We start from the raw sequence: 24,964 nt of genomic DNA, 5'->3' as shown, positions 1-24,964 counted from the left end.
AGAAATTGCTGAAACAGATGGAAGAAGTGACTTTGGCTGCTTGCATTTGCTTTCAGCCCAAAGCTTTCATTGATGGCTTGCTTTCTACCAGAAAGCAAGCATCTTTGTACCTGGAGGAAGATATAAAACTAGTGAACCTGGAAGTGGGGCTTCCTTGACCTTTTCAGCTCTGGGGAAATAAAAAATCTGGGACATACTCCTGAAGGAAAGATCTCCACATCTCTCTGAAGTGTCACACTCTAACAGCTCCATGCCAGTGCAAAAAAAAAAAAAATACTATTCTGACCATACAAATGGTCCTTCAAATCTGCTTGTACCCACTGTGAGCTCTGTGTGCCAGTGCCAGAGTGTGTTCCCACAGCTCTGTAAAAAGCTGGCTCTTGACTAAATTTTCTGAGAGTTTATTAGCTCTTCTAGATATGTTGGAAAACATATAAATAGTGTGTGTTTCCTGGAGTGTGGCATATTTTTTAGGGCCACTAACCCTCAAACTACCATCTTTTGTGGGTGACATAAGTAACTAATTTTATATCCTACTCCCTATTATATATACCTTTAAACCAGTGTTTCTCAAATAGCCTAAAAAAGATGCAAACTTTGTTCTTTGATATCTCATAGAGACTTCTGTAATCTGCAATGCTGTGGGCTGACACAAGTAATTCTGTATGGGTGTAGGATCCACGAGCTGGTGAGCCTAGAAGGAGCTGTTGATCTGATAACAGCCTCTGCTGAGCCATGTAACAGGGATGAGCATGAGCGAGTGGCTGCAGGGCTTTGGAGGATGGCCAGCTGTCCCCCCTGGTACTCAGCTTCAGAGGGCAAAGGAACAACCAGGAGTGGGGCTCAGGCCCGGCCGCTGTCTGCAAATGACCCAACCGGTCCTCAGAAAAAGCCTCCAACCTGCTCTTCGGCATTCAAGGCCTCTTCATGAAGCATGAAAACAAACTTGGAGAACAACTAAAGTGAAAAAGACTCAGCATTAGAGGAAGAGTTATTTAGGTGTGTCTTTTGTGTATCAGTTAAAACACACTTCTGCGAGTCTCCCAGTAAGGCACACTCTTGATTTCTGGCTTGTGTAGCTATACTACCAAAAACCTGTATTATATCAGCTCTGTTCTGAGGGTGAAAACCAGCCTGGTGCTGTCTGGGTGAAGGAAGAGAGGAGGACAGTTGTGTTTCCAGTTCAAACTCTCATCAACATTTGTCTTCTCCCAGCCCTCCAAGCCATGCCTCTGATCTTTCCCCTCTGTGCCCTGAATACTGCAGCCAAGTCCCTTGTGTACTTTTTTTGGCATCTTCTGAGGTTAGTGGCTACTTAAATATTTATTTATGTAGAACTTGCCCCTGGGGAATGTCCTATGAATGCAGAGGCGGGGTATTGTGAGAGAAGGAGGGAATGAGCTGTCCCTAGAGGGCTCCGTATTGTCTACTGCTGAGAGGCAGAAACTGCATTAAAAAGCCTTGTCCTTGAAAAGGATTAATGTACAAAAGAATGCAAGCACACGCGTGCACACAAACACACACACATACAAATGCAAACAAAAAACTGGCAACTGAACACAAAGTGAAAGAAAGTGCACCAGTCAAGTGATTAGAGAGCCAGCTCCATCCCGTCATGGAATTTGCTTTCTTTTGACCCATAGGATGCCAGTATTTTTACAGACCTGCCATCCAGAAAATGCTGCACAAAGATAAGAGGGCAGGAATGGTCTGAAATGTTGCATGCAAGAACAGGCTACAATGAGTTGAAGGACAGGCTTGATGTCAGTGGGAAAGATGAGTTTCCTGAGGTTTGAAGCACACTTGCATTTTGCCCATTGATTCAAGTGTTAACAGTCTCTTTGTAGATAGAACGTAAGAAAACCAGGAATCTTTTTGCTGTTGTGGTTGGTATTGCTTGAACTTTAATCATATGCAAGAAGCAGCTCAGCTTGTTGAATTCATTAATTGCTAAGGCGTGACATATTCACTTAATTGGATTCTCTGCTAGATAGAGATGTATTTATATGTATTTGTATATGTGCTTAGTGTATATATTTAGCACCACAAAGACTGATATTAGTGGAACATTAAGGTTGCCTGGTGAAATAATCAGCAGACTGGAAGGGATAAATGTTCAGTCATAAGCATGATCTTTTCTGCTGTAGGTGGGGTAAGGCCTGGCTTACTGGATATTCTTGGCACGGCAGAAACGCAGGCAGGCCTTAAGTTGACACAGAGGTAAATTTGCACTTGTATGTGCCTAGGGCTTGCCATGGGGCTGCTCTACACCTGGCAGGTCACCCCACCACAGTGACTATCTCATCACTGAGGACTGCTGATCAGCTGGTCTTTCTCCAAGGCTGTTTCAGCTGCCCAGGTCTTGTAGGCTCCCTCTGTTTACTTGTGCAAGACTGCACCGTGTTGGTGAGCCACAGCTCTCAGCTGCATCTGGGGAACATCCTTGCAGGAGGGCTCCAGCTCGAGCATCACTCTGCTCTCTCTTATAGGACAGGTATCTCCAGAGAGCCAGGAAAAACAGCTGCCTGGTCACTTGTGCCACTTCAGCTTCCAGAGCAGCTGGAGGAGACTCAAAAATAGGCTCTTGAGATTTAGCTAATCTCCTGGTTCCAAACTAGTTCTTAGTGAGTACCATATAAAATCCCACTGTTCCTTTTACAGCTGCCGATCCACACGCCTGACCTGCTGCACTGCTGCTCTGTCATTAATCAGTGTGATTTCCACTGCTGCCTGCCAGCACACACAGACACTCTGCAGTAACCAGCACCCTTCCTTCCAAGGCAAAGCTCCTTCCTTTGGTGTGGGGCATGAGGGTGTTTTAGGGGCAGCCCTGAGCTACTTTATTTCCTTCGGCATGGATGAGCTGTGGCATCTCCTGACGATACTGACTTCTGTCATTTCTCTCAGCTGTTAGGTCCATGCTCATCCCCCTTGCAATGGGGGAAGAATTATTAAAAGCCTTTTATAGAAGGGAAAACTGAGCTTCAGGAAGATTCAGTGGCTTGCTTCAGGTCATGGAGTAAGCACAGGACAAGATCACAGCCAGCACTTGGGTCTCTTCACTCCTGAGCATTCAGGGAGAAAGCATCAGTGTTCTGCACAGCTGCTGCAGCTGCTTAGGGCAAGTTTGCCCTGTGAAACCCAGTTGTGCATTGCATGTGCTGTCATAGGCTTGCAGTGGTAAATCCATGCTGTACAGAGCAGCACCGCAGGGATGCAGCAGCATGGCATGGTGCAAGGCAGCTGCGTGAACCTGGCGAGCTGCCTCAGCTCTCAGCTTAGCCCTGCTGGGCTAATGTGGCTGGACAGCATCTGGATCATGACTGGCTTGGTGTCCTCATGCCATCTACACCCCCTCTCCAGCCCCCTCGTGCTTCTACTCTTAAGGTTACACAGAACAGATCATCTTGGTTCTGCCCATACCTGCTGTGCAGACCATCCCTTTCTCTCCCTCAGCCTGTTACAAGCATATTGCTGCAATTTGAGAAACCTGCCTGCTGCATAATCTGCCTGATTTAGTGCCTTCTTTTCCTCTCACCTTCTGGGCGCCGTGACCGTAAGGGACCTGCCAGCTTGACCCGCTTCCATATTTCTCCAATGATCCCTTCCAATTTGGCTTCTACTTTCTTTGCCCCTTTAAACCCTTTGGCAAAGTCGGTGCTGCTTCTTCTGTCATTAAATGGGATTGCATAATCTTTACATTGGTTGATTGGTTTGCTGTCCATTGCCATTTCTTTATTCCTTTGCTCTGCCAGTGCTGTTTGATTCATGGACAGCTCTTTCTCCATCTTCACTGATACTTTCTTGGCCCATTTATTGGTTTTGTAAGAGCACATGCACATTTACAGAGCTGTATAAAAATTACACAGGAAGTTAAAGAACAGTGAGTTAATTTTTAGCTTGTGAAGTCAAGCTAGGAAATGCCAGTCTTGTTTCCCGGGCCACCTTTATTCTGCTTCTTCAAGCTTCTTTGCAGTATTGGGATTGAGGCAGGGACCCCATGGAGAAAGCTGTATGCACTCACTAATTAGGACTTGAATCAAAATGTCTACACACAAGTGGGATGGAAGAAAAGCTGAAAACGAAACCATAAAGCTGCCATTTCATAATATTTCAACCCAAATAAGGTTCCTTTAGTGTAGTTTGCACTATCATTGGGGTTTTTTTGTGTGTGTGCTTTGTTTTGGTTTATTTTATTCTATTCTAAAGGGGAAAGCATAAAATCTTTTCTGTAGAAATGTATTGTTCATTCTCATACATGCTGAGCCTTCAGCATTGAGTCAGACTCTTCAACTCAATGCCTAACCTGTAATTTTTCCACAATTATGACAGTTCATACTAGTTTGCCTTTCTTCTCCTAAATGATGGAGTGCAAGTGACCTTTTCCCTGTGGACCTCATTTAAAAGGTGGAGGAGAACCTGCATAGTTTGTCCACATTTTGTGGGCAGCCTAATTGGGCTTTTGTCTTTCCCCTGCTCTGCCAAAGCTGAGGTGTTCAATGTGGTGACTGTGGCACTGGTGGGCATAGTGGTCCCCACTGATTTACCAAGCTTAGCTTTTAAAACATTTATGCTCAGATGCCATTTAGGCTGTTTATCAGGATTTCTGCAAGAAAGTGACAGAAAATAAATTATTATTTAACAGTTTATAATGCAGTTAAGAGTGAATGAAATTTGCTGGGCCAAAATAAAAATCATGTCCTTAACCTCAAGGTTTTTTCCCTGTTGACTTTCAAATGCCTGTTGCAAAACATGGAGATGTGAGCTTTTCTCAGGGAACTGGCCCAAAGACTCTTGTAATGGAAAGTGTCAGAGGACCTAAGTACAGGCCTTCTACTAACTCCCCTTATAACAGAGTTATACGCACACATTTAAATGCACATACGAAGTCATCCAACTAATTCCAGTCTGCAAGAAGTCATTCTGTATGTGGACTTACATGTGCCACAAAAGACATTTTGCGACCTGCTGAGAGCCTTTGCTTCATCTTATGTTTCCAAGACTGCCTCTGTGATGCCTGTTGTTCTACTTCCAGGCTGTAGAAGGGAATGGCACAAGATCTGCTTTGTGTTGACATGTATTGGCACAAAATGGCAGAAATACTTTTGAAAAATAGGAGCACCTGAGGTCCATCAGGGATGAGAGAAGGGGAGGATTTTATCTCCCTAAGGCCACATCTCCCAAAAAAGCAGTCCTTGGCTTAAGGATTGGCAAATACATAGCAGCCTCTCCTCCCCAAAGTGCTGATTTCAAGGTTACCTCTCTTTCCATCCATACTCAGGTCTGATTGTACTCCTTGCTGCACAGAGATGACTTGCAGCCCAGATGGCCTCAGCTGGGCCCTTGGCAGTTCTGCCTGGACTCCAAGCCCAGATCAGCTTAGAAAAACTGCTGCTGGGGGTACCTCTGTGTGTTTGTGTGTGCACCTGTGTATGGGATGGGAAAGGATCAAAATCGCTTTCACAGCCACTCCCTGATGCTCACAAAGTGCTTGCTGGCTCCAGCCAGTGTGGCAGCAATGAATATGTGTGCAGTGAACCAGCTGACCCACTGGTGAGATCCATCCAAGAGTGGGGTCTTCTTTGTAGGGTGCTGGTAGAGCTGGAGGCTCTAATGTGGCAGGGCACCATGGTTTTCAAGCAAAGCACAGTGCTTGGCTGTAGCAGTGGGTCAAATGGGGGTCCTGCACCTTGTGGCCTCTCTTTCTGGAGCCATCACCCACTAGAGAAGCTGAAGCATGAGCTCATAAGTCAGAGTCTTCAGCTGGGGAGTACAGTCCGCACCAGCTCCTGGAAACCTTTGGTTGACCTGGCAGCCTCTCCCATATGCTGGGTTGGTCTGCAGCAGCATGGGACAAAATTCCTCAATGCTTGAGGACACTGACATGGCTGTGGCTTGGGCCAGCCTGTCATTACAGGACAAAGGTGAGGCTATTGTCTGGGCACTGTTGGGGTGGGGACAAACTATTCAGTCGAGCTCTAATTTGGGGTAATCAAACCAGGCTCACTAGACATAAGCCTTGGGGAAGCATGCCAATGTTTTAGGGTACATCAGTTTGCTAGGAAGGTACTTTAGTGTGCTGCCTCAGTGAAGGCAGGGAATGGAGATCCATGTGGCAGCAAAGATGCAAGGGTTATTGATGTGTTAGAAACTATGGAAGCACCTGTACCTTTCTGCTCAGACAGGTGAGGTGGGGGCTATCTGCTTCCATTCTCTCCCATCCACTGTCCCTCTGTAAGATGACAATCACCTGAGTAAATATAAAACAAAGGAGGGAGACACTGAGTCAGGCATGAGGTTAGTTGCTCTCTACAACTACCTGAAAGGAGGTGGTAGGGAAGTGGGTGCTGGCCTCTTCTCTCATTATGCAATGACAGAACGAGAGGAAATGTCCTGAAGTTGAATCAGGGGAGATTTAGACTAGGTGTGAGGAAGAAATTCTTTACTAAGAGAGTAATTAGGCATTGGAATAGGCAGCCCAGGGAGATGGCTTAGACTATTCTCTTTAACCACCTGTGAGATAAAGGGAAAGCAGCAAGGGTGTCCCTAGTTGCTCCCATCCCCATCCCACAGCTTTGCTTCCCAGCTGGCCACTTTGCAAAGACCTGGCAGACAACCAGAGTCCAGATCAGAACTGGTGTTTCTGCTGAAACAGTGACAACTTGGAGCAGGGGCTGGGTTTCACTACCCCTTGGGATAGCCCTGGATCATTGCACAACTCCCCCCCCCCCCGCCCTGTTCCAAGTTACAAGGGGGAGGTGTAGCATGTAGAGATGCACCCTGAAGGTGTGTAGGCTGTGTGGGGGTGGCTGTGGCTATGCTGGGGTAAACACAGGACCAGGATCTGGACAAGGGGTTTGCCGGGGTTGGGAGGGAATAGCATTTGCAGTTACCTGCCCAAAGCTGAGAGGAAAGCAACAGAGGCATGCAGCTCTGTAATTGCCTTCCCTGACACCTTCCTCCCAACATGTGCAGTAATTCCTTCAGCGTGAGGCATGTTCTGCCCCTTTTTCACCAGCTCCAGGACAGCTGAACACTCTGACTCAGGCAGCAGAGGGCTGCTTGTGTGGCTGTGCCTGCCCGTGCAGGAATGCATCTCGGCACGGGGGCAATGCGGGGCTGGCATGAGAAGGGGAGAGGCTCTGGCTGGTGTATTCAGGATAGAGAGGTGTGTTACCCACTGTGACGCCACCAGTGAATGTTAAGGATCAATCTGATTTTCTCAGAGATGCTGTTCAAAGCAGTGCCCTGGGCCATGCTTGCACATCTTAGGAACCAGTGAGGTTTAGGCAACCCATCCCTCTCTTCATGTTGACACCTCCCCTAACACTGCCTGCTTCAGGCAGGGCCTGCTTCACCATTTAGCTTTTCTCAGCACAAGGAAACATTTTTTGCCTTCCTCTGGATCTGCATTTTTAAACATTCCTTCAACCTCAGGTCCCAGGAGATGCTGGGAGAGATGCTCTCTCTGTGAAGAGTAGGTGTCTTTGAACAAGGGATTTTGTACACATGCTGGGGTTTTATACACCACTGTACAAGACTTGCTTACCAGCCAAAGCTCTAAGCCATCTCCCAGACTGCAGTGTGAATTGGCAAGCTGATCCCTCCCTCTGTGTAACATGTTTTAGGGGGTAAAAAAAAAGTCTGAGTGAAATAAATGAAAGCTCAGCAAAATGCAGACCCAAGCCCAGCATTCATCAGGGAAAGCCAAGAGGAAAAATCATTAGATAGGGCATTACATGCATGGACACGTACTGGATGCAGATACACACCTGCACAATGCGGATGCACTCCTATAGACTGTGAAATGCTTTCATAAAGCATTTAAATGCCTATGCATGCATATAATATTGCATGTTCCTTTAAACTTTTGTGATTCCCAAGCCCCCTGTGAAACAAACCATGAAATCTTTACCAGTATCCCTGCTACATTTTTTCCTGCCCCATAGTTCTGCAGATGAGAGCAGTACAGATGCTCAAGGTGAAACCTTCTTTCACCTTAGATGAACAAGGATAGGGGCAATATAAGCTCTCTGACTTTAGATGTTATTTTCCCAGGTTAAAATGAGAATAGACTGATGTTGCTTTAGTTTAGGACATTGTATTAAGCTCCTCTTTCCTCACACAGAGTAATTTCAAAAGGACATGATGGCTCTAAGGATGCAACATTATTGAAGTAAGAGCCTGAGTCAGGTACTGTCACTCCCTGTTAACTGGAAGTTGGGTTATGTGAGATGGTACAGTTGGTCTGCAGTGTTTGTTAAGATAAAGCTTTTTTGTTCCTGATTCTTCTTCCAAAATCCTAACATCTGATTTGTTCTCCTTAGAAGGTATGGCTTTGCTGAATTACATCCTATAGCCTGCTCAAATCGCAGCCCACACTACTATAAACAGCCTCATCTAACCTCTCCCCTTGTGTCTCCTAACTGCGCTTGTTCTGATCACAGTCTGCATTCCCATAAATCATGGTTATATGTACATCAGGTAGCTTTAAGGATCTTGAACAAGTATATATCCCTGTAAACCATGCTGCTCCATGAAGCAGCCTGGCCCGAATTAATGCTTTTCCTGTAATGCCAAATTAACACTACCACCAAGAACAACACCACGAGCCAGAGGGAGCTATGAGATGATTCTTGATGGGTTCCACCTGTAGTGATCTCCTGGTGCCTCCTGGTTGGGAGGACTGATTTACCAAAGCAGACACTTTGGCATTCTTACAGCTCTGATCCTTCTGTGACACCAGTGGAGCTCCATAGTTCAGTGACTTTGCAGAAGTCAGAAGTGCTCAAAGTATATCTCATTAACCTTCTCAGGCTAATCATGGCAGGGGACAGGAACTCGGCAACTGCAAAAAGCTCATAAATGCATCAGGAAAGAAATGCTTCAGCAAAAATGGCAAGAGCTGTGTAAATGCCAGACCTCGGTGAACTGGGGGGCTGTGTTTCTGCAAAGAGCTTTTATTCCCAGAGTGAATTGTAAAGCAAGAGCAAGTACTTCACCCTGTTTGTATTCTAAGCTCTCTCTGGCATATGCTAGGTGCTGTATAAATATAGAGGGAAGAAAATCTCCTGCAGCCTACATGTTTAATTGAAAGGCTATTAGAAGCAATTCCTGCTTTTGCAGGTGCAGTGAAGAAAGCAACCTTCCCCAGGTGGCTGTGGAAGGTGAACTTGAGGTACAGGAAGAAATGTTGTTTCTGTGTTAATTAATTTTGCATGTGGAGCATTCACAACCATTTCTTGTCTACTTTGGCTGATGTGGCTAATTAATCACCTTAAGTGTCTGTAAACATAAGATTTTTGCTCTCAGTGGCATCTCTTCTCCACCTGCTGTAGACCAGCCTATGTGATGACACAGACCTGCAGCATCACAGGAATTATACATTTAGTAATGGCTATGATGTCAGCATTGGAAATGTGAGAGTCATGATTTAACCAGCTTGGGTGAAGGCTGAGTGTAATGTTCTCAGGGCACTGAAAAAAGTTTTGTGGCTGAAGGAGGGAAAGTAGAGCATAGAAGGTGGAGATATCAACAACAAGAGTCCTTGTGTTCACGTGAGTTAGCTTGGCAACCAACATATAATGATTAAGACTGAGTTTTGATGTCTGTAGACTGGAAAGTTAAGGAGAAAAGGTTTTCCACAGAGGAAACCCTCATCTTGATTCTACTTACTTAAGGCCACTGGGCTGGAAAGGCTCATCTGGTTTTATTCCTGCTGCTCAAGGCTGCAACATCATATAGCCCTTTACGAACTGTACTTATTTTTGATCCTCTTTTAGTTGTTTTCACAGCACTTTTTGGGCAGCTGTTCCAGAACTTCCCTCCTCTGATGGTCAAAATCCATCTGATTTTCAAGGCAAATTTCCTCACAACCAGTTGTTCTTGTGCCAGCATTGTTATTTTCTGCTTAAAACCCCTTTTCTTTCTCCCTTGTGTATCTGTGTCCCCCCCCTTATTTATGCAGGACAGTCATATCCCCTCATGGCTTTCATTTATCTAGGTTAAACAAGCTTTTTAATCTCCTTAAAGGCAGGCTCTCTATTCCCCTAATCACTCAATCCAAGGTTATTTCTGATAACTAGCTTTTCTGTAAGGTTCCTTGCTGCTTTGCCCAAGCTGAATGTAAAACAGCACGACCTATTGCCTGTTGAGTAATTTTGGGGTGAAGAAATGTGCCAACTATCAGATCCAGAAAAAGACACCAGGGTGCTGCTGTTAAAATCTGCATTTGTTCTCCACCTTATCTCTATGAAGCCGGTGTCTCCCATAGTGACTTCTTCCTGATATAATTTCTCCTTAATAACAGTAATGACATCTCTATTCAGGCTGAAGGCCAAGCCTGTGGAGCTACAGTAGATCTCTGTAGTTCAGTCCTGGTGGAATATCTCCTGAAGCCTTCCAAAAAACTATCTCAGTCTCAAATGATTCCACTTTATTTATGCATGATTTGTTTCTTCACAGCCTACTGCAGCATTAAGGTTAAAACTGCATCCCCCAGGTTTACCTTTCTTTTTATGTACCTTGAGCAGTGCATACTTCCATTGGCAGTGTCCCAGTTATACTTGCTATTTCTATGGTGTCTTTCTTATTCCTACAGTAGCCCTTTTCAGGTCCTGCCTGGTTGTTCTGGTTTTCCTATGTCCTCATTCCTCTGAATTGTACTGACAGGACACTTTGTTTCTCCCTGGACTCTCCCTGCTTCCCAGAAGGGTTAGGTATGCTTTCCCATCAGCTATATTACCAATAACACTGCTATTTTCTGCTCACTGCCCAACATCCTAACTTTACCTTTTCTATATTTGATCTTACCTTTTTATTAAAATCCAGTGTAAAAGTTACATAAGCTTTTTCCAGTTAACTATCTGAGAGCAAAGATAAAAGACAGGAAGTTTTCATATTTATACTGCTCACAGATGCATGATGTGTATGTTCCCTCATTTAGCTTTAGACATGTGTGTGGCCTCCCTCATCCATACTGTTTGTGAGCCTTGTAACCTCTTCTGTATTTATCTCTGCATTGCACCCTAGAGGTTAAAACATACTTTTATCTCCATTTTATACAACGTGGAGTGGAGGCACAAGGGTGCAGAGCAGGTTCCAGTGAACCCTGGTGAAACAGGGAATTTCTGCCTTCTAATTCATGGTCTGTGTTGTTGCTTTAGCTCTTCCTCACTGGAATGGGGAAGCCCTCAAGCCCTTCAGCTCTCCCAGGAAAAAAACCAAAACAAAATAACAAAACCCCCACAAAAATCCCAAAAACAAAATAAGGGAGGAATGACTGAACTTTTGGGGAAATGCAAAAAACGATTCAAGTCCTAAATGACTTTGGAAAGATTTCTATTTTATTCTGTAAATGAAACCAAATCCCTTTTGTTCCTTTTGTATTTCTCCTATACCATGAATAGCAGAGAGTAAGAGAAGATTTTAAATGGAAAGAGATTGACGCAAGCCATGGTACAAATGGGAGCCTGTATGAAATAACAACTATCAAAAGACTTTGCCCAGGCATGGTTCTGCTGCTGCCTGTTGAAAAACAAATGTCTGGAGGTTTAGGCTTTCTCCTGAACCTTCACCCCAAAATATGGACCCAATTCCTCTGAGAATCTTGCCTAAGAAATGTATTTGAACATTTCTTTTATTATCCAGAATTGTATTCAGCTAGGCAGCAGAACTGGCAAGGTCTAGGCAGTCCTTGAAAGCCAAATTTCTAGGATGTTTTGGTTTTCCATCTGTTGACATTAGCTAGAGGGTTCTTCAGATGTTATTGTTCTTGTGTTCCAAAGTCCTACCTTGACATACTAAGAGGAGCCCAGAGGTTGGCTTCTGCCCTGGCTGGAACAGACAGCTTTGAAACTTCATGGGAGTAGCTTGTTCTTGGCTGTACTACCCATCTGGGTAAGGCTTTTGTAAATGGTGAGACTGGGTGCTGGTCACTTGAACAGGTGGCTGCTTTTGCCAGCATAGCACAGATGTCCATTGAGTGAGACTGCCAACTCCTCTGTGTTATAAATATCTGACTGACCTGATAACACCAAAAAGAACACATGTAGAAGAATAAGGAAATAAATTCTCCTGCTATATAATGCAACAGGAAGGTTTAGATTCGACTTAAAAAAGAAAAAAATCAAACCTTTTTAATGGCAAGTATAGTTAAGCACTGGAATAAACTGCCCACAGAGAACGTGGGCTCTCTTCAGTGTCAGGACAGGTCAGACAAACACCTGCCACAAATAGCTATTACAAGCCTTAGCTTCCCTTGGGAGGAGAGAAAAGCCTCTGTTAAGAATTAGCTCCAGAGAACTAATATGATACAACTTTCATTAAAGATGTGCACTAACATACTGCAGAACACTTATTCTGGCTGCATTATACCGCGGTTAAGGCAATTTGCCAGCCTGCTGGAAGGCTTTCAGAAGGCTCTTACTTATTTTCCCCTTGCATAGGCAATTCTTACCTTATGTCTGCATGGAATAGGCAAAACAATAGCATATGTGATTGACTTTTTATTCTATAATAGATCTTGGTTTGCAAATGTATTGCCTTTCTAGTTCCAGCACATTGTTATCCAAAGCAAGATCTTTTATTTAAGGTTAAAGTTAGCTGCTGTTAGTTCCCTCAACACCTCAAAATTCATCCTTAAATCAAATTTACTTTCCCTTCTTTGTAAGTTCAAATGTGGTACAGACAGAGCAAGGGGAATTTCCTAAGTGCCCTGCCATACAGGAACATACCAGGGACTGGAGAATATGATTAGATTGTGAGCTTTAAAGATCCCTACTATCCTTACTTTTGCTAATTCTATGACCTTTCCAGGGCTCCTGGTGGAAATCTGGATGACTAGACTCTGGTCAGAGAACACCCAGTGGGTCTTGAAACGGCAGGGTAACAAATTTGTACGATCCTGGGATGATTTATTCTTCCTCTTTTTGCTGAGGCAAGCGCTGAGCAAAACCCAAGTAATAACAGTTCACAAGCTGTTAATACCAAATATCCTGAGATTTCAGAAGTGCCTTGCTTTGCTCTGCACAGCTTGACAAGTTGTATTCTTTAAGAGTAGGCATCATTACCTGGACAAATCTGTGACATTTAATTCTATTGTGGCTAACCTTGTCCCCACAGTGAATTGCTCCTTCCCTCTCATGGCACTTATTTGCTTTCTCTTGCATTATCTCCATCCTCTGCGCATGTGGTGGTTCTTATTATCCTTACTGTCCTTGCCCACATGTTGCTTGAGCTCTCTTTTCTTTAACTACATGCATACACATTTCACCCTTGCATGCACGAGTGTAAAAATAAGTCTGCTCCCTCTTAAATCACAAAGCTCTTCTGACCTTCCTTATTCATATCCATGAATTTGTGAAAGTATATGGCATGCCTGATCATTCAGGTTAATGAACGATAAAATGAAATATTTACAGGTACTCTTGAAACACTCCACAGTTGATTTAAAAATTTAGATCAGAGCATTCCCTTACATCCTCCATTTTTCCTCCTTTTTGGACAATTTAGAATTATGTTGTTGGGATAATAAGGAAAGGATGTTTACTACTGTATTTTCAGGTTAGGTGCTCCAGCATGCAGAAGGTTGTGGCAAGACTGTAGTTGTTATCCTAATTTCATAATGTTATCCATGTAGTACAATGCTGTGAAACGTGCCTGGCACACAGCCTGACGAACTTCCCTTTCTGTCCCAGAGAACTTCTGAGTAATTATGACTTGAGTTTGTCTATCTGATCTAATTTATCACTTAGGGGGTTATATCATGCCCATTACTGTGATATCTAAGTGTTTCTGAGATACTGCAAGATGTCACTTTCATCAACCACTTATTTCTATGATAAGTTAATGTTACTGAGCAGAAGTCTGAGCTGCTCTGTGCAGCATCTTAATCACTGGTCCCACTGAGCCCCATGTGTTCAGTTACTCTGCTTGTCTGGTGCACTGGTTTTTGGGATTTTGAGAGCCAAAGTTGCATTGCACAAATCTCTGACTCAGGTGATGACGAACTGACCTGCTTGGTCAGTGATTGTGAAGTCCAGGGCTAAGCAGACTGGGTGAGCATGTGGCTGTGTTCTCTTTATTCCCTCAGAAATGAACTCTCTGCATCCAGGCTTAGCTATTAGCATGAGTACGGACCATCTGCTGCCCTAGACAATACTACCCGTCTTTTGTGGACAAAAGTTCCTGGGGCTTACAGTCTGCCAGCTTTCACCTGCTTCTTGAAGTGTATCTAAAAATTAAAACAGCTCTCCTTCATCCACTCAAGTAACAAATAGAAAAAAAGAAATTAAAAAAAAAAAAAAAGAGAGAGGAAAAGAGGAAAAATAGCTGTGTACTTTGCTTGCTGGTCCAAGCAGCACGACTCTGGGAGCAGAGGAAAAATTAGGGGCAAGCTCACTTTGGTATTTTTTGCCAACTGCTGGCCATAAGGGCCCCTGGAAAGATAAGAGCATCTGTCTGGCCACCTCCCCCCTCCTTACAAAACCTTGCCCTCTCTGGGGTGTTATGTTCAGGCTGCAGGGATGGAGGGGGAAGCTGCAGTCTCTGGGTGATTTCTCCTGCATTTCTTCTCCCTCCACAAGCCCCCAGAGCCTTTTTCTTTTATGGCCACATGAAATGGTTCCTTGTTTGTTTTTTAGGTGACAAGTATTTTTTCGTGAATTCTAGCTGCTCTCAAATGCCAGACCCCAGCTGGGCTTTGAGTTTCACAAAATAACCGCTGACACCTAATGAGCCTCTAATAAGTGCTTCTCCCTCCCGTCCTGTCATTTAAATAAACAAATGACTGAAATTTGGGAGTGGTGGGTGGTGGTGTAGGACTGCAGTGGAAAGAAGCTTTTCTGTTTACTCACTAAGCAGGTACACCGCTAAGAGCAGGCATGCAAGCTTCCCACACACCCACACTGCCTCTGCCATCAAGCCAGTGTGTCTCAGCCCTGTCCTGGAGGGCTTGCTTTGAGGATGGTGCAGGAAAGTTCCTTCTGAAGCCCAGTTAGTTTCTTGCCCTCTCAGCTTCAGCTGCCAGCCGAGGTGCTAATTAGTGTCAACTCTGATGGGGGGAATTGAGAACAGAGGCAAGACTTTGGTAGTTGAAAGTGTAGTTGATGCTTGGGTTTTTTCTTTTCCTGGAATTTTTTGCAAAGAATGTTCTACCATGGGTAGTGGGTGTGCTATATGTATCCTTTCTTCAGGGTCTGGAGGGGCTTTCTGCTTTGTGGCAGTAGGTGTAAGGCAATTGAGTCCCACCTTCCATTTCTGACTGATGAAGATATGATCTCATGGTCTTTCTTATTAATTAGGAAATGGAAAATTAAAAGATCTGCTATATATCCTTAAGGAAAAATAGCAAGATTAAAAAAGTCAGAGATACTCTGATTTTATTTTTTATGCTTCAGAAATACAGAGCAATTCCTTGTTTCCATCTAAGGTATGCAACCAAGTAATTGGAAAGGACAAGAACAAGTATTTCAGTAAGGCCTTAGCAGGGGCTAGCAACACTTCCTGTTAGCAAGTATCTCTGTCTATGTTCTTCTCCTGTGAAGACACTCCTGAAAGTGCAGAACATCTCCCTCTTCAGTTACTTGTTCCTTGAAAGCAATGAAACTAGAAATGGGCAGACTAGAAGGAGCTAATGATGAGTAAAATCAAGTTTGGATAAAATGAGTCTGACAAATTTCACTGACAACAAATGAAGACAAAATACTGAAAAAAATAAAGGAGTTCTGTTTTTATTTTTTCCAGTGAAGTATTTAAATTTCTCAATTTCAAAATGACATTTGTTTCAGGATTTGTATATATTTTTCCTCTTTTTTAGCAGCAGAGAACCCATTTATATTATGGCCAGTAGGCTGAAGCCAACAAGCTTCATTCCTGTTGTTTGGCTGAGAAAATTGAAAGAAATCATATCTGTTTGACCACGGGGGTTGTATCCCTTTAGTCATCCACTCACTCTCCCAGAGGGTGGGACCGTCATGGAGCTGAGACAGCCCAGATGTCTTTCTTGTTCTCCACCCTGGTTTGAACCCACTTACTTATAGCCTTTGCTGGAACAGGTTGGCCAAGGAGATTGTGGCTCCCCCCTCCCTGGAAGTGTTGATGGGACTTTGAGCAACCTGATCTAGTGGGAGGTGTCCATTGCTATGCAGGGGAGTTGGAACTAGATGATCTTTAAGGTCCCTTCCAAACCAAATCATTCTATGATTCTGTGATTCTTCCACAAAATGTCCCCATCTTACATGATCTGTGGGGATGGGTACTCCAGAGTGGTCCTCCTGCCCAGGCCTGCTGGAGCTGCAGCTGATGCAGAGGCATGAGGCACCTAGAAGTCTATATTCTGTGATTTGTGTTTCCACAGGTGGGGAAATGGAAGGAAAAAAAGTTGCAGATGAAGTATTATGTGTGGCCCCGCTTTGAGCTGTATCCTGATTCCGAGGAACGTGAGGATGATCACCTGAGTATTGTGACTTTGGAAGAGGCACCGTTCGTCATTGTGGAGAATGTGGACCCTCTAAGTGGCACGTGCATGAGGAACACCGTCCCTTGCCAAAAACGCATAGTGACTGAGTATGCACTCTTGAGTTTTTCCTCCTCCTATTGGGCTTACCTTTCTCAGGAGAGCATAGTCTCTTGGGCCAATGCCATTACAATCTGATAATCCTTTTCAGAAAAGTCACCTCTCTTTGCCCACCCTGGCCATGACTAGCCCCATTGGTCAACTCACCATAGTGTTTCCCTTCACCCTCCAGCACAAATTGTACAAGTGAAGTTCTCAGCGTTATATTGTGGGAGGGGGATTACATACTGACAACAGAAGGGAATTGAGGGAGTTTTCCCCAGTCTTTTAACCCATTATTGTTGTGATGGTTCAGGAACAAAACCGATGAGGAGCCAGATTACATGAAGAAATGTTGCAAGGGGTTCTGCATTGACATCCTCAAGAAAATCTCTAAGTCTGTGAAGTTCACCTATGACCTCTACTTGGTGACTAATGGCAAGCATGGGAAAAAGATCAATGGGACTTGGAATGGAATGATTGGAGAGGTCAGCAACAAAGGGAGGGCAGGGTGGGCTTCACCACTGATCTGGGTAACATGGGTCAGGTCTGGTCTGACATCATTATTGGGTCCTCTTCCAGGGAAGAAACAGTGGTGACACTATAGAAATGACTGACCTGGATCTTTGCTGGACACTGAATGAATTAATCTGCTCTGATACTTTAACCATGACCAACTTTCCTTTTCAATGATTAATTATTATTCTCTATAATGTCACAAATTTGGCCTTCACAGTTGAAGAAAGAGGGTAATATCCATGCACCAGAGAGGCTGCAACCTAGATTAAGCTTAGATTGCATATAAGGTGCATAAAGAATAAATAAAACTCCGCAGTGCTAGAGGTAGGAGAAAGCAAGGACAGAAAAATGAGATAAGACGTCTTCTTGGTGGATGATGTGTTTATCCTAAGACCTCCATGGATTTTTTTATACACATACCAGCTTTGAGGGGAAGATAAATGTCAATAGATTTCCTGAAAGAAGGTGTCCTGATGAAAGATTAGAAAGAAGAAATGATAGAAACAATATAGCCAATGGGATTACAGGAGTAAAATGACTGTATGGGAAGGCAGGAAGGTAAGAAAGGGCTTGACTGTGTTGCTTGAGAGGTGTCTCAGGCCTGTGTGTGATCTCTTTCCTTCTTCCAGGTTGTCACTAAACGGGCCTACATGGCTGTGGGATCCCTCACCATTAATGAGGAGCGTTCTGAAGTGGTGGATTTCTCTGTGCCCTTCATCGAAACAGGGATCAGTGTCATGGTGTCACGTAGCAATGGAACTGTCTCACCTTCTGCCTTCTTAGGTATCATTTTAATCTAAAATTAAAACTTCACCTAATGCTCATCAAAAATTAGGTGAAGGTTGCTTGTGATTCTTAGACTGAAAATCCCTTTCTGGGAGTACCTGTGGGACAGGTATTTAAAAATAAACTGTGATGTTTTAGTTCTAAATCCCGAACAAGCAAAATCTGGGCAAACACGAATAGACATTGTCTAGGAGTTCCAAGGCATTTCTCAGCAATTGATTACCTAATCCTAGCAAAGAATGGGCTCACTAAGAGATGTCCCCTGCTTGGTATCACATGGTTTCCCAGTGACACCACTAATAGCATGTTCAAGGAGTGTAGACCAGAAAACTGATTCAAGACTTATAGCTGTTATGCCATTGTACTTCATGATAATTAGCAGTAAATCATTCGTTTAGAGGCATTATTTGTAAAGAAGATATTAGCTTGACCTTCCTTTGTCAGAGCAACTCATAGAAGTTAGAGATCTAATAGAGCTTTTGAAGAAGAGTTGAGCAATCATTTCTTTGCTGAAACTGTATCTTCCAACTGAGAGATTTCTAATGTCCTTTGGTGGTGGAGAGTGATCAGAGAAGTCAGAAATGAGACTGCATTATCCCAGGACGTCCATGTCTTCCTAGTATCTACTATTTGGCTTTATAAAATATTTTATGATGCAGCAAATGCAGTATATGAGTTGTGTAATTACTGTCTGCTCTCTGCCAGCATCTTGAGAACATTTACAAACAATATCTTTATATGGGTAAAGAAATTTTGCTGTATCTTTTTAAGAAGGAGTTTCATGACTGCTTACTCTTCAGAAGTTTTAGCTTTTGCCAAGTCCACCAGTATTGCTGGGGTGTGTAAAAACAATGTTAAAGTCAACTCCAAAATTTAAAATTGCAATTTGACCGAGGTTGTAATATTGACTATAGTCTGGAGCGAAGTTCTAAGTTTGTTCAAGTCCCATCTTAATCTGTTCAGTCTTGGAGAGGGAGAAAACCTGGCAGAATGTGAATGCTAACATTTCTGGTGTGAGCTAGTGTTCCCATTGCTACAAGAATGGAATAGCTGAAAAACTACTATCACTATGGCTGAACCTCAGAAATTTGGAGATGTTCTTTGGCTCAGTTTCATCTTGAAAGTTGGATGTTTGTCTGAAACACTGCCAGTTCTGCTTGATTTTCCCCACTCTCTCCAGATGGTGCTGGAGGACATCCTGGGAACAATGTTTTATCGATGCGTGCCACAATGGGCTGCATGTAGTTCCAAATGGAGCCATGTGTCACAAATGTAAAAGCAAGAAGGAATGTGGTCATTACAGAGACAGAAACTACGCTTCTCCCAATTCAATAAGTTCTTTGAACATTGGCTGAACTTGAAGCTGTTGTAACTCCTGTTTTACCCCACCCTAGTTTGTCCCACACTCTCACTGGGGTACTCTGGAGAGCAAAGGTAGAGAGGGAGGAGTAAGAGGTGTATCAGCTCTTTCACCATGGCTTTCTCTTTCTTTCCAGAGCCTTTCAGTGCTGATGTATGGGTGATGATGTTTGTGATGCTGCTTATCATCTCTGCGGTTGCTGTCTTTGTCTTTGAGTACTTCAGCCCTGTGGGCTATAATCGGTGCCTTGCTGATGGCAGAGGTAAGAGGAGTCCCTCCTTACTGTGATCCTCTCTCACTTCCAGTCCTGGTGCCTTAGTCAGGTTGTTTCTCTCTCCCTGACCACGATATGGATCTAGCCCACACGAGTTCTTCATTCAGACTAAAGAGGGCGGGGATTGAGGCAGAAAAAAGGCTCTGAAGAGAGCAGATGGATAATTTGCTTGGCTCAGGAGATGCAGCTTTGTTGCCTTTCATCTCTAAAGTATGCACAAGCTCCAACTTGTTTCGCATTGAGGGAAAGTGGATCCTGGTAGCTGCTGCTGGCAATCCCTACTGTGCTGCACTCTCTGAGTCAATCAGCGGGCTCAGGGCTGTCAATCCATTCTTCAGTGGTACATCTCCCCAGAGAGTGAGCTACTTTGCAGGCCAGCATAGCGTGATGACCTCCAGACTAAACATCTGTCACCTGAGTGTCTCCCTCCCCAACTTGGCTCTCGGGATTGCTGACTCCATCTGAGAAAGTGGGAAGCTTGTTTTCCTGGGAGTAGGTGATGGGAGGGAGATGGGAAAAAGATGGGAACAAGTGAGTGACCCATCTCTGGGGTTCTGATCTTCAAGAGACAGCCCAATGTGTTGACAAGAAGATGGACAGAGAGGCTAAGAGACAGCCTTTTTTGGCTTATTGACATGAAGACAATTAGCAAGTTGAGCCTTCTGTCACCTTCATACCTTCAACCCCAGATGAATCAGCCTTTCAAACCTTTTCTGAGTTTAATAGTTTGTTCAGAATAGTGGAAAGGAGACAGCTATTGGAAAATGCACTCATTTTCTCCCTAATCTAGTGCTTATCACACCAGAGAAGAGTATTAAAAAAAAGTGTTGATGAGAATGCAAGCAGAACCACATACTGGGGAAGTGGAGAATTTCTCTCTTAATATGGAGCTACGTGGGGTCTTTATGGCAATTGTGCATAACCACATGGATCTGCATGCACAAGTAAATACTGTTGAACCTGTGAATCTCCTGAAAAATATTAAAACAGATATGGAACTGGAAGCAGTTCTTTGTGCAGGTGGACAGTTGTGCAGTTATTAAGTTAGGGGAACTGCAGCTGCAAGTATCAATATTTCTGAGTAATTTTGAACAGTACTGCATGATCAGGCAGATATTATCCCTGACAGATGTAACATGAAGATGCAGAAATCTGCTGCAGAGACTGTGGTGTTTATTTGGTAATGAACTAATGTTCATATTGGTAATGGATAATATTACTTTGGCTGCATTTGAACTAGTCTGTGACATCATACTCCTGCCTTCTGTACCTGCATTTTCTCCTTATGGCACCAAAATATTCTCTCCAGGGTCAGGCAGGCATTCCCTGATCTAGCCCCTAAATGATGTTATGTTATTGTTGGACAACTCAAAGTTGGAGAGCTCAGAAGGTTTCTAAGCTTGGTGTGGATTGGAGGCTCCTATTGCTTTCTTGATTTGTGGCTGACAGAGTAAGTGTGAAAACATATGAGGTGATCAGTGGAGAGAGGAATAGTTTAGGACAGAACTCCTGAAGTTTACCTTACACTGATGACTTGCAGGCTCAAGTGTTTTGGGGCTCATTAGGTGGCCAAGGATATAAAGCTACCACTTCAGCATGTAAAAAGACAAGGACTGCTGAACCATGTTTCTTACAGCAACTGTTTCTCCCTGGCATCTCAGGGCCTCAGTTTTGCCAGGTGATGATTCTGCTTTGAACTTGGTGTGCAGTTCCCAGGGTGCAAAATGAGCCCTTTGCACCTTGCAGTTGTATTTAGAGTAACTCAGTGCTGTCAGATGTTGTGTGCTGTTCCCTGCTCAGGGGGTTGGAGGAGTGTCAAAAGTTTCTTCCCATTTCTTTCTTTCCTGGAGCCAGCCTTAACCACAGGCAGCAGCTCTAGGCACCAGTGAGCCTACCCAAGGGAGGAGATAAAACATGAGATGCCAACCCAAAAGGTTGCAGAGCCAGGCTGGCACCATTGGATAAGTGACAGACTCTTGAACTGTGCCAGAGGGCTGTTGTCCTAAGAGGTTCATCTTGGTGTAGGAAGCAGAATCCACAGAGTAATTACATCTGCTGTCTCCCTGACAGCTCCTCATGTGCTAAAGTTGAGTAAATTTTGATTTGCATTCCCACTAATGTAGCCAGCATATGCCAGGTGTATGACACTCCTGGGATACAGGCAGGATTTCACAAGTTTTCAGGCCTAGTGTTTCATGAGCACACACAGCTTTTAGAATTTGAGTGAGCTTCCTCACTGAAAAGTGAATAGGAGAAAAATAGCTTTTAAAACACTAGATCTGCTCCTGGACTGTCTGGACAGAGCTGCAGAATTTCCTGAGATAGACCAGAGTATATATATCTGGTGCATACCTTAGACACAGAACATGAAGAGAAGGAGCTACATTCTTCTCTAGCTTGTGTGTCTTCAACAGATAATAAAACCCTCTTGAAAAGGCATTTGTGGAGCCCTGGTATTTCAGATGGTGCTCTTCCTTGCACCTGTACATGTAAAAGGCTGTGTTTTGCACAGGTGTATGCTGAAACTTCAAGGACAATGTCACTGTTGAATAGCTACAAATGAAGACAGAATTTTTCTGATCAAACTGTATATTTGGTGACAACACTTGAACAAAAATGGAATGTCTGGGCTTTTAGATACTCCAATCAGATACAGAAAAGGTTTCAGTGGAAATCTTTGAGAAAGAATAAGTATGGATGCCTGAGGACATTTTTAAAGCAATAATTTTTTAGGGTCACACTTTGTCAAGGTATGGTGCCGTGAACATAGAGGAGCACAGCTGCAGACATTTATCTCACATGTGTGAGGAGATACTGCTCTAAACTCTGACGTGAAGATGCACATACGATAGAAATGCAGACCACTTACTCTGGGATTATGTCTCTCAATCACTCCAGAGCCTGGAGGTCCCTCTTTCACCATTGGCAAAGCTATCTGGTTGCTGTGGGGGCTGGTGTTCAACAACTCTGTGCCAGTGCAGAATCCCAAGGGTACCACTAGCAAGATCATGGTGTCGGTGTGGGCCTTCTTCGCTGTCATCTTTCTGGCCAGCTACACTGCCAACCTGGCTGCCTTCATGATCCAAGAGGAATACGTGGACCAGGTGTCTGGCTTGAGCGACAAAAAGGTAATGGATCCACTCAACCCCCCAAAACAGCCTTCTCCACAGAAGAGGCTGCTTCCCTCTCTCTTTTTTGCATTTACTGGGAAAGTATACAGGTTTTTTTCCCAGTTTAAATAGCACGATTGCTCTTTGTTAGTATTTGGTTCAATTTTTACATGTTTTAAGCACTTTAAGAATGAATTAGAAGCAAAACTGAACTGTGCTTGCTTGCATGATCCCAAACCATACCTTGATTGTCAGCAAGAAATAAATTGATGGAGCTTTGAAGACAAAGTGTATAATGGCTGTAACCTGTTTTCTTCTGGGTGAAATAATTGATCTGTGTGAGAATGCTGTCCTTTAGGCTAGCAAATATGATCTGTTAGTTTATTATGGGGACAAGTTCTGCCCATCGGGGCAAATGATATGGCTTTGATGATTTACTAATGCTTGCGTTTGAAGTTATATTGTAATTTGTTCAAGGCCTTTGGAAGCTTAGCACAAGAAATTGTTTCCTATTCAGAGTGTATTTTTCTGTCTTGTTTACATGCACTGTGTTTTGTCCTTGCAGAGCATTTTTTTTTTTTGGCTGGGCTCTGGCCACTGAGAATTTTGAGGAGATTGCTCATGCATGCAGGGAGGGCAGCACTGTTTGGTTCATGTAGGTCTGAAGCTTTGCACATTGCTTTATTTTTGGTTTGTGGTGAGGTTACTCACACAGAATAGAGTGTTGTGAGGCTTGATTGCCCATGCTGAATTTGTTTCTCAATTACTGGGGCTGCTTAAAGGGTCATACTGTTGTAGGGCAATCAAATAGCAATAGGTCACACATATAGCAAGAACGGGACTGCAAGTGTCAGTTTGCCACTGCTAGACTAGTCACAGTTACTGTCTTTTGTGTCCCCCATGATAGTCTAGAAATAAATCATGGCTAGGCCCCCTGTGTATACAGTGCCCTGTGCAGTAGGCTGGAAATTCTGAGGTGGATTAATTTTTAAGAGGGTTTGTTTTTTTTTCTCTTTTGATGTTTTTTTGTTGTTTTGGTTTGGTTTGGGGTTTTTTTTGTTGGTTTTTTTTTTTTTCCCCTGGAATGAAATATGACACAGACTCCTGTTATTTGTTTTAGTTTCAACCTCAATTTGGTTCTTGCTGTCTCCACATTTGCAGTGTGCTGTGTTGAGGTAGAGGGGGAGGATGCTTTTCTCCCAGGTGGAGATTGTTGTGGAGACTCCTTAGAATCTGTGAACACTCTCAGAGTGGAAGGTACTGTTTAAAACCAGCCAGCCCTATCAGTGTTAACATTAGTTTGTCATCATTAGGTTTTTAGCTATCTGAGCTAAATGGGGTAGTTCATACCTGTGATCTACAGTTTCAGACTCATGGAGGGAGCCACACTTTCATTCTTAATGTTTTTAAAGATATTCTTCATACCTGCAGAGATATGTGCATGAAATATCAATTGAAAGTGATAACTCCTGGAGCTTCACAGAGCCTTTGGACACAGGTCTTTTCATGTATTTTTGTCAATTTCACTGTAGGGCCACCTGCGTGTACTGGATTGAGGTAATTTTCTTCTACTTTTCTTTGCCAGCATATCTGTGTTTACTTCTACAGTTCTAAAGCACATGTGCTCTGTTTCTTGGGGAAGAGAAAGGGCACAGTACATACTCAAATGGTTGTAGTATGCCTCAAACAGAGCTGCTAGTGCTACTGCAACATTTGGATAAAATTACGACCTACCAGAGCAACTAGAAACAGATGAAAGTTGGCTGGTAAAAACTGAAGGCCAACTGCTGCCTCCTGAGAATAAAGACCAGTGGGAATATCTCCATCCAAAAGTGAAATGAGCTTGATCTACTGGGCTCATGGATTGCCACACTCTGAATGAGCAGAAGGCTTTGCAGAGTTTGAGAGAAACCACCCAGGCATCTGTCTCACTGCTTCAAGATGACCTGGTTAGGAGGAATTCAATGTCTTGAGTCTCCTCTTTTCTCTCTTCCAAAGTCTGTAGACTGTTTGCAATTCACTCACCCCCTCAATACACTGCTTGGCTGGGATGCAGGGTGCAGCCACATCCAGGAGAGATGGAGGTGTAGTGTGCTCTTCCTCCCTCTTCTTGCCCCCTTAAATTACCTAGTTCAGACTTTCAAACGAGGCAGTCACTGACCAATTCCAGATGTCCCAGAGGAACAGCTATAGCTTCCCATCTCTTTTATCTCCAGTGTGTAATCTGATGTCCATATCAGAAGGGAGGCAGATCAACCTCCTGGCTTGTTATAAGCTAGCAAGGCTATGTGTGTCCAGCACCAAGGAGTCAGCAGAGGATGTAATCCAAGCCGACAAGCAAAGGACTAGTTATTTTAGGC

General features: G+C 43.7%; 1 protein-coding gene across 1 annotated transcript in view; it reads left to right on the top strand.

Annotated features, from left to right (window-relative positions):
- GRIN2B (glutamate ionotropic receptor NMDA type subunit 2B) overlaps positions 1 to 24,964 on the top strand; it is a 207,298-nt gene that overhangs the window by 160,459 nt on the left and 21,875 nt on the right. The window contains exons 5-9 of the mRNA XM_030454676.1: positions 16,358 to 16,566; positions 16,872 to 17,043; positions 17,704 to 17,857; positions 19,357 to 19,482; positions 22,393 to 22,622. Coding sequence (XP_030310536.1) covers positions 16,358 to 16,566; positions 16,872 to 17,043; positions 17,704 to 17,857; positions 19,357 to 19,482; positions 22,393 to 22,622 — 891 coding nt within the window. The remainder of the gene's footprint in view (positions 1 to 16,357; positions 16,567 to 16,871; positions 17,044 to 17,703; positions 17,858 to 19,356; positions 19,483 to 22,392; positions 22,623 to 24,964) is intronic.

Source organism: Calypte anna, chromosome 1, assembly GCF_003957555.1.
Source record: "Calypte anna isolate BGI_N300 chromosome 1, bCalAnn1_v1.p, whole genome shotgun sequence".
NCBI lineage: Eukaryota > Metazoa > Chordata > Aves > Apodiformes > Trochilidae > Calypte > Calypte anna.
Note: the sequence above shows the minus strand (reverse complement) of the source record. Positions and strands in the feature narration are given on the sequence as shown.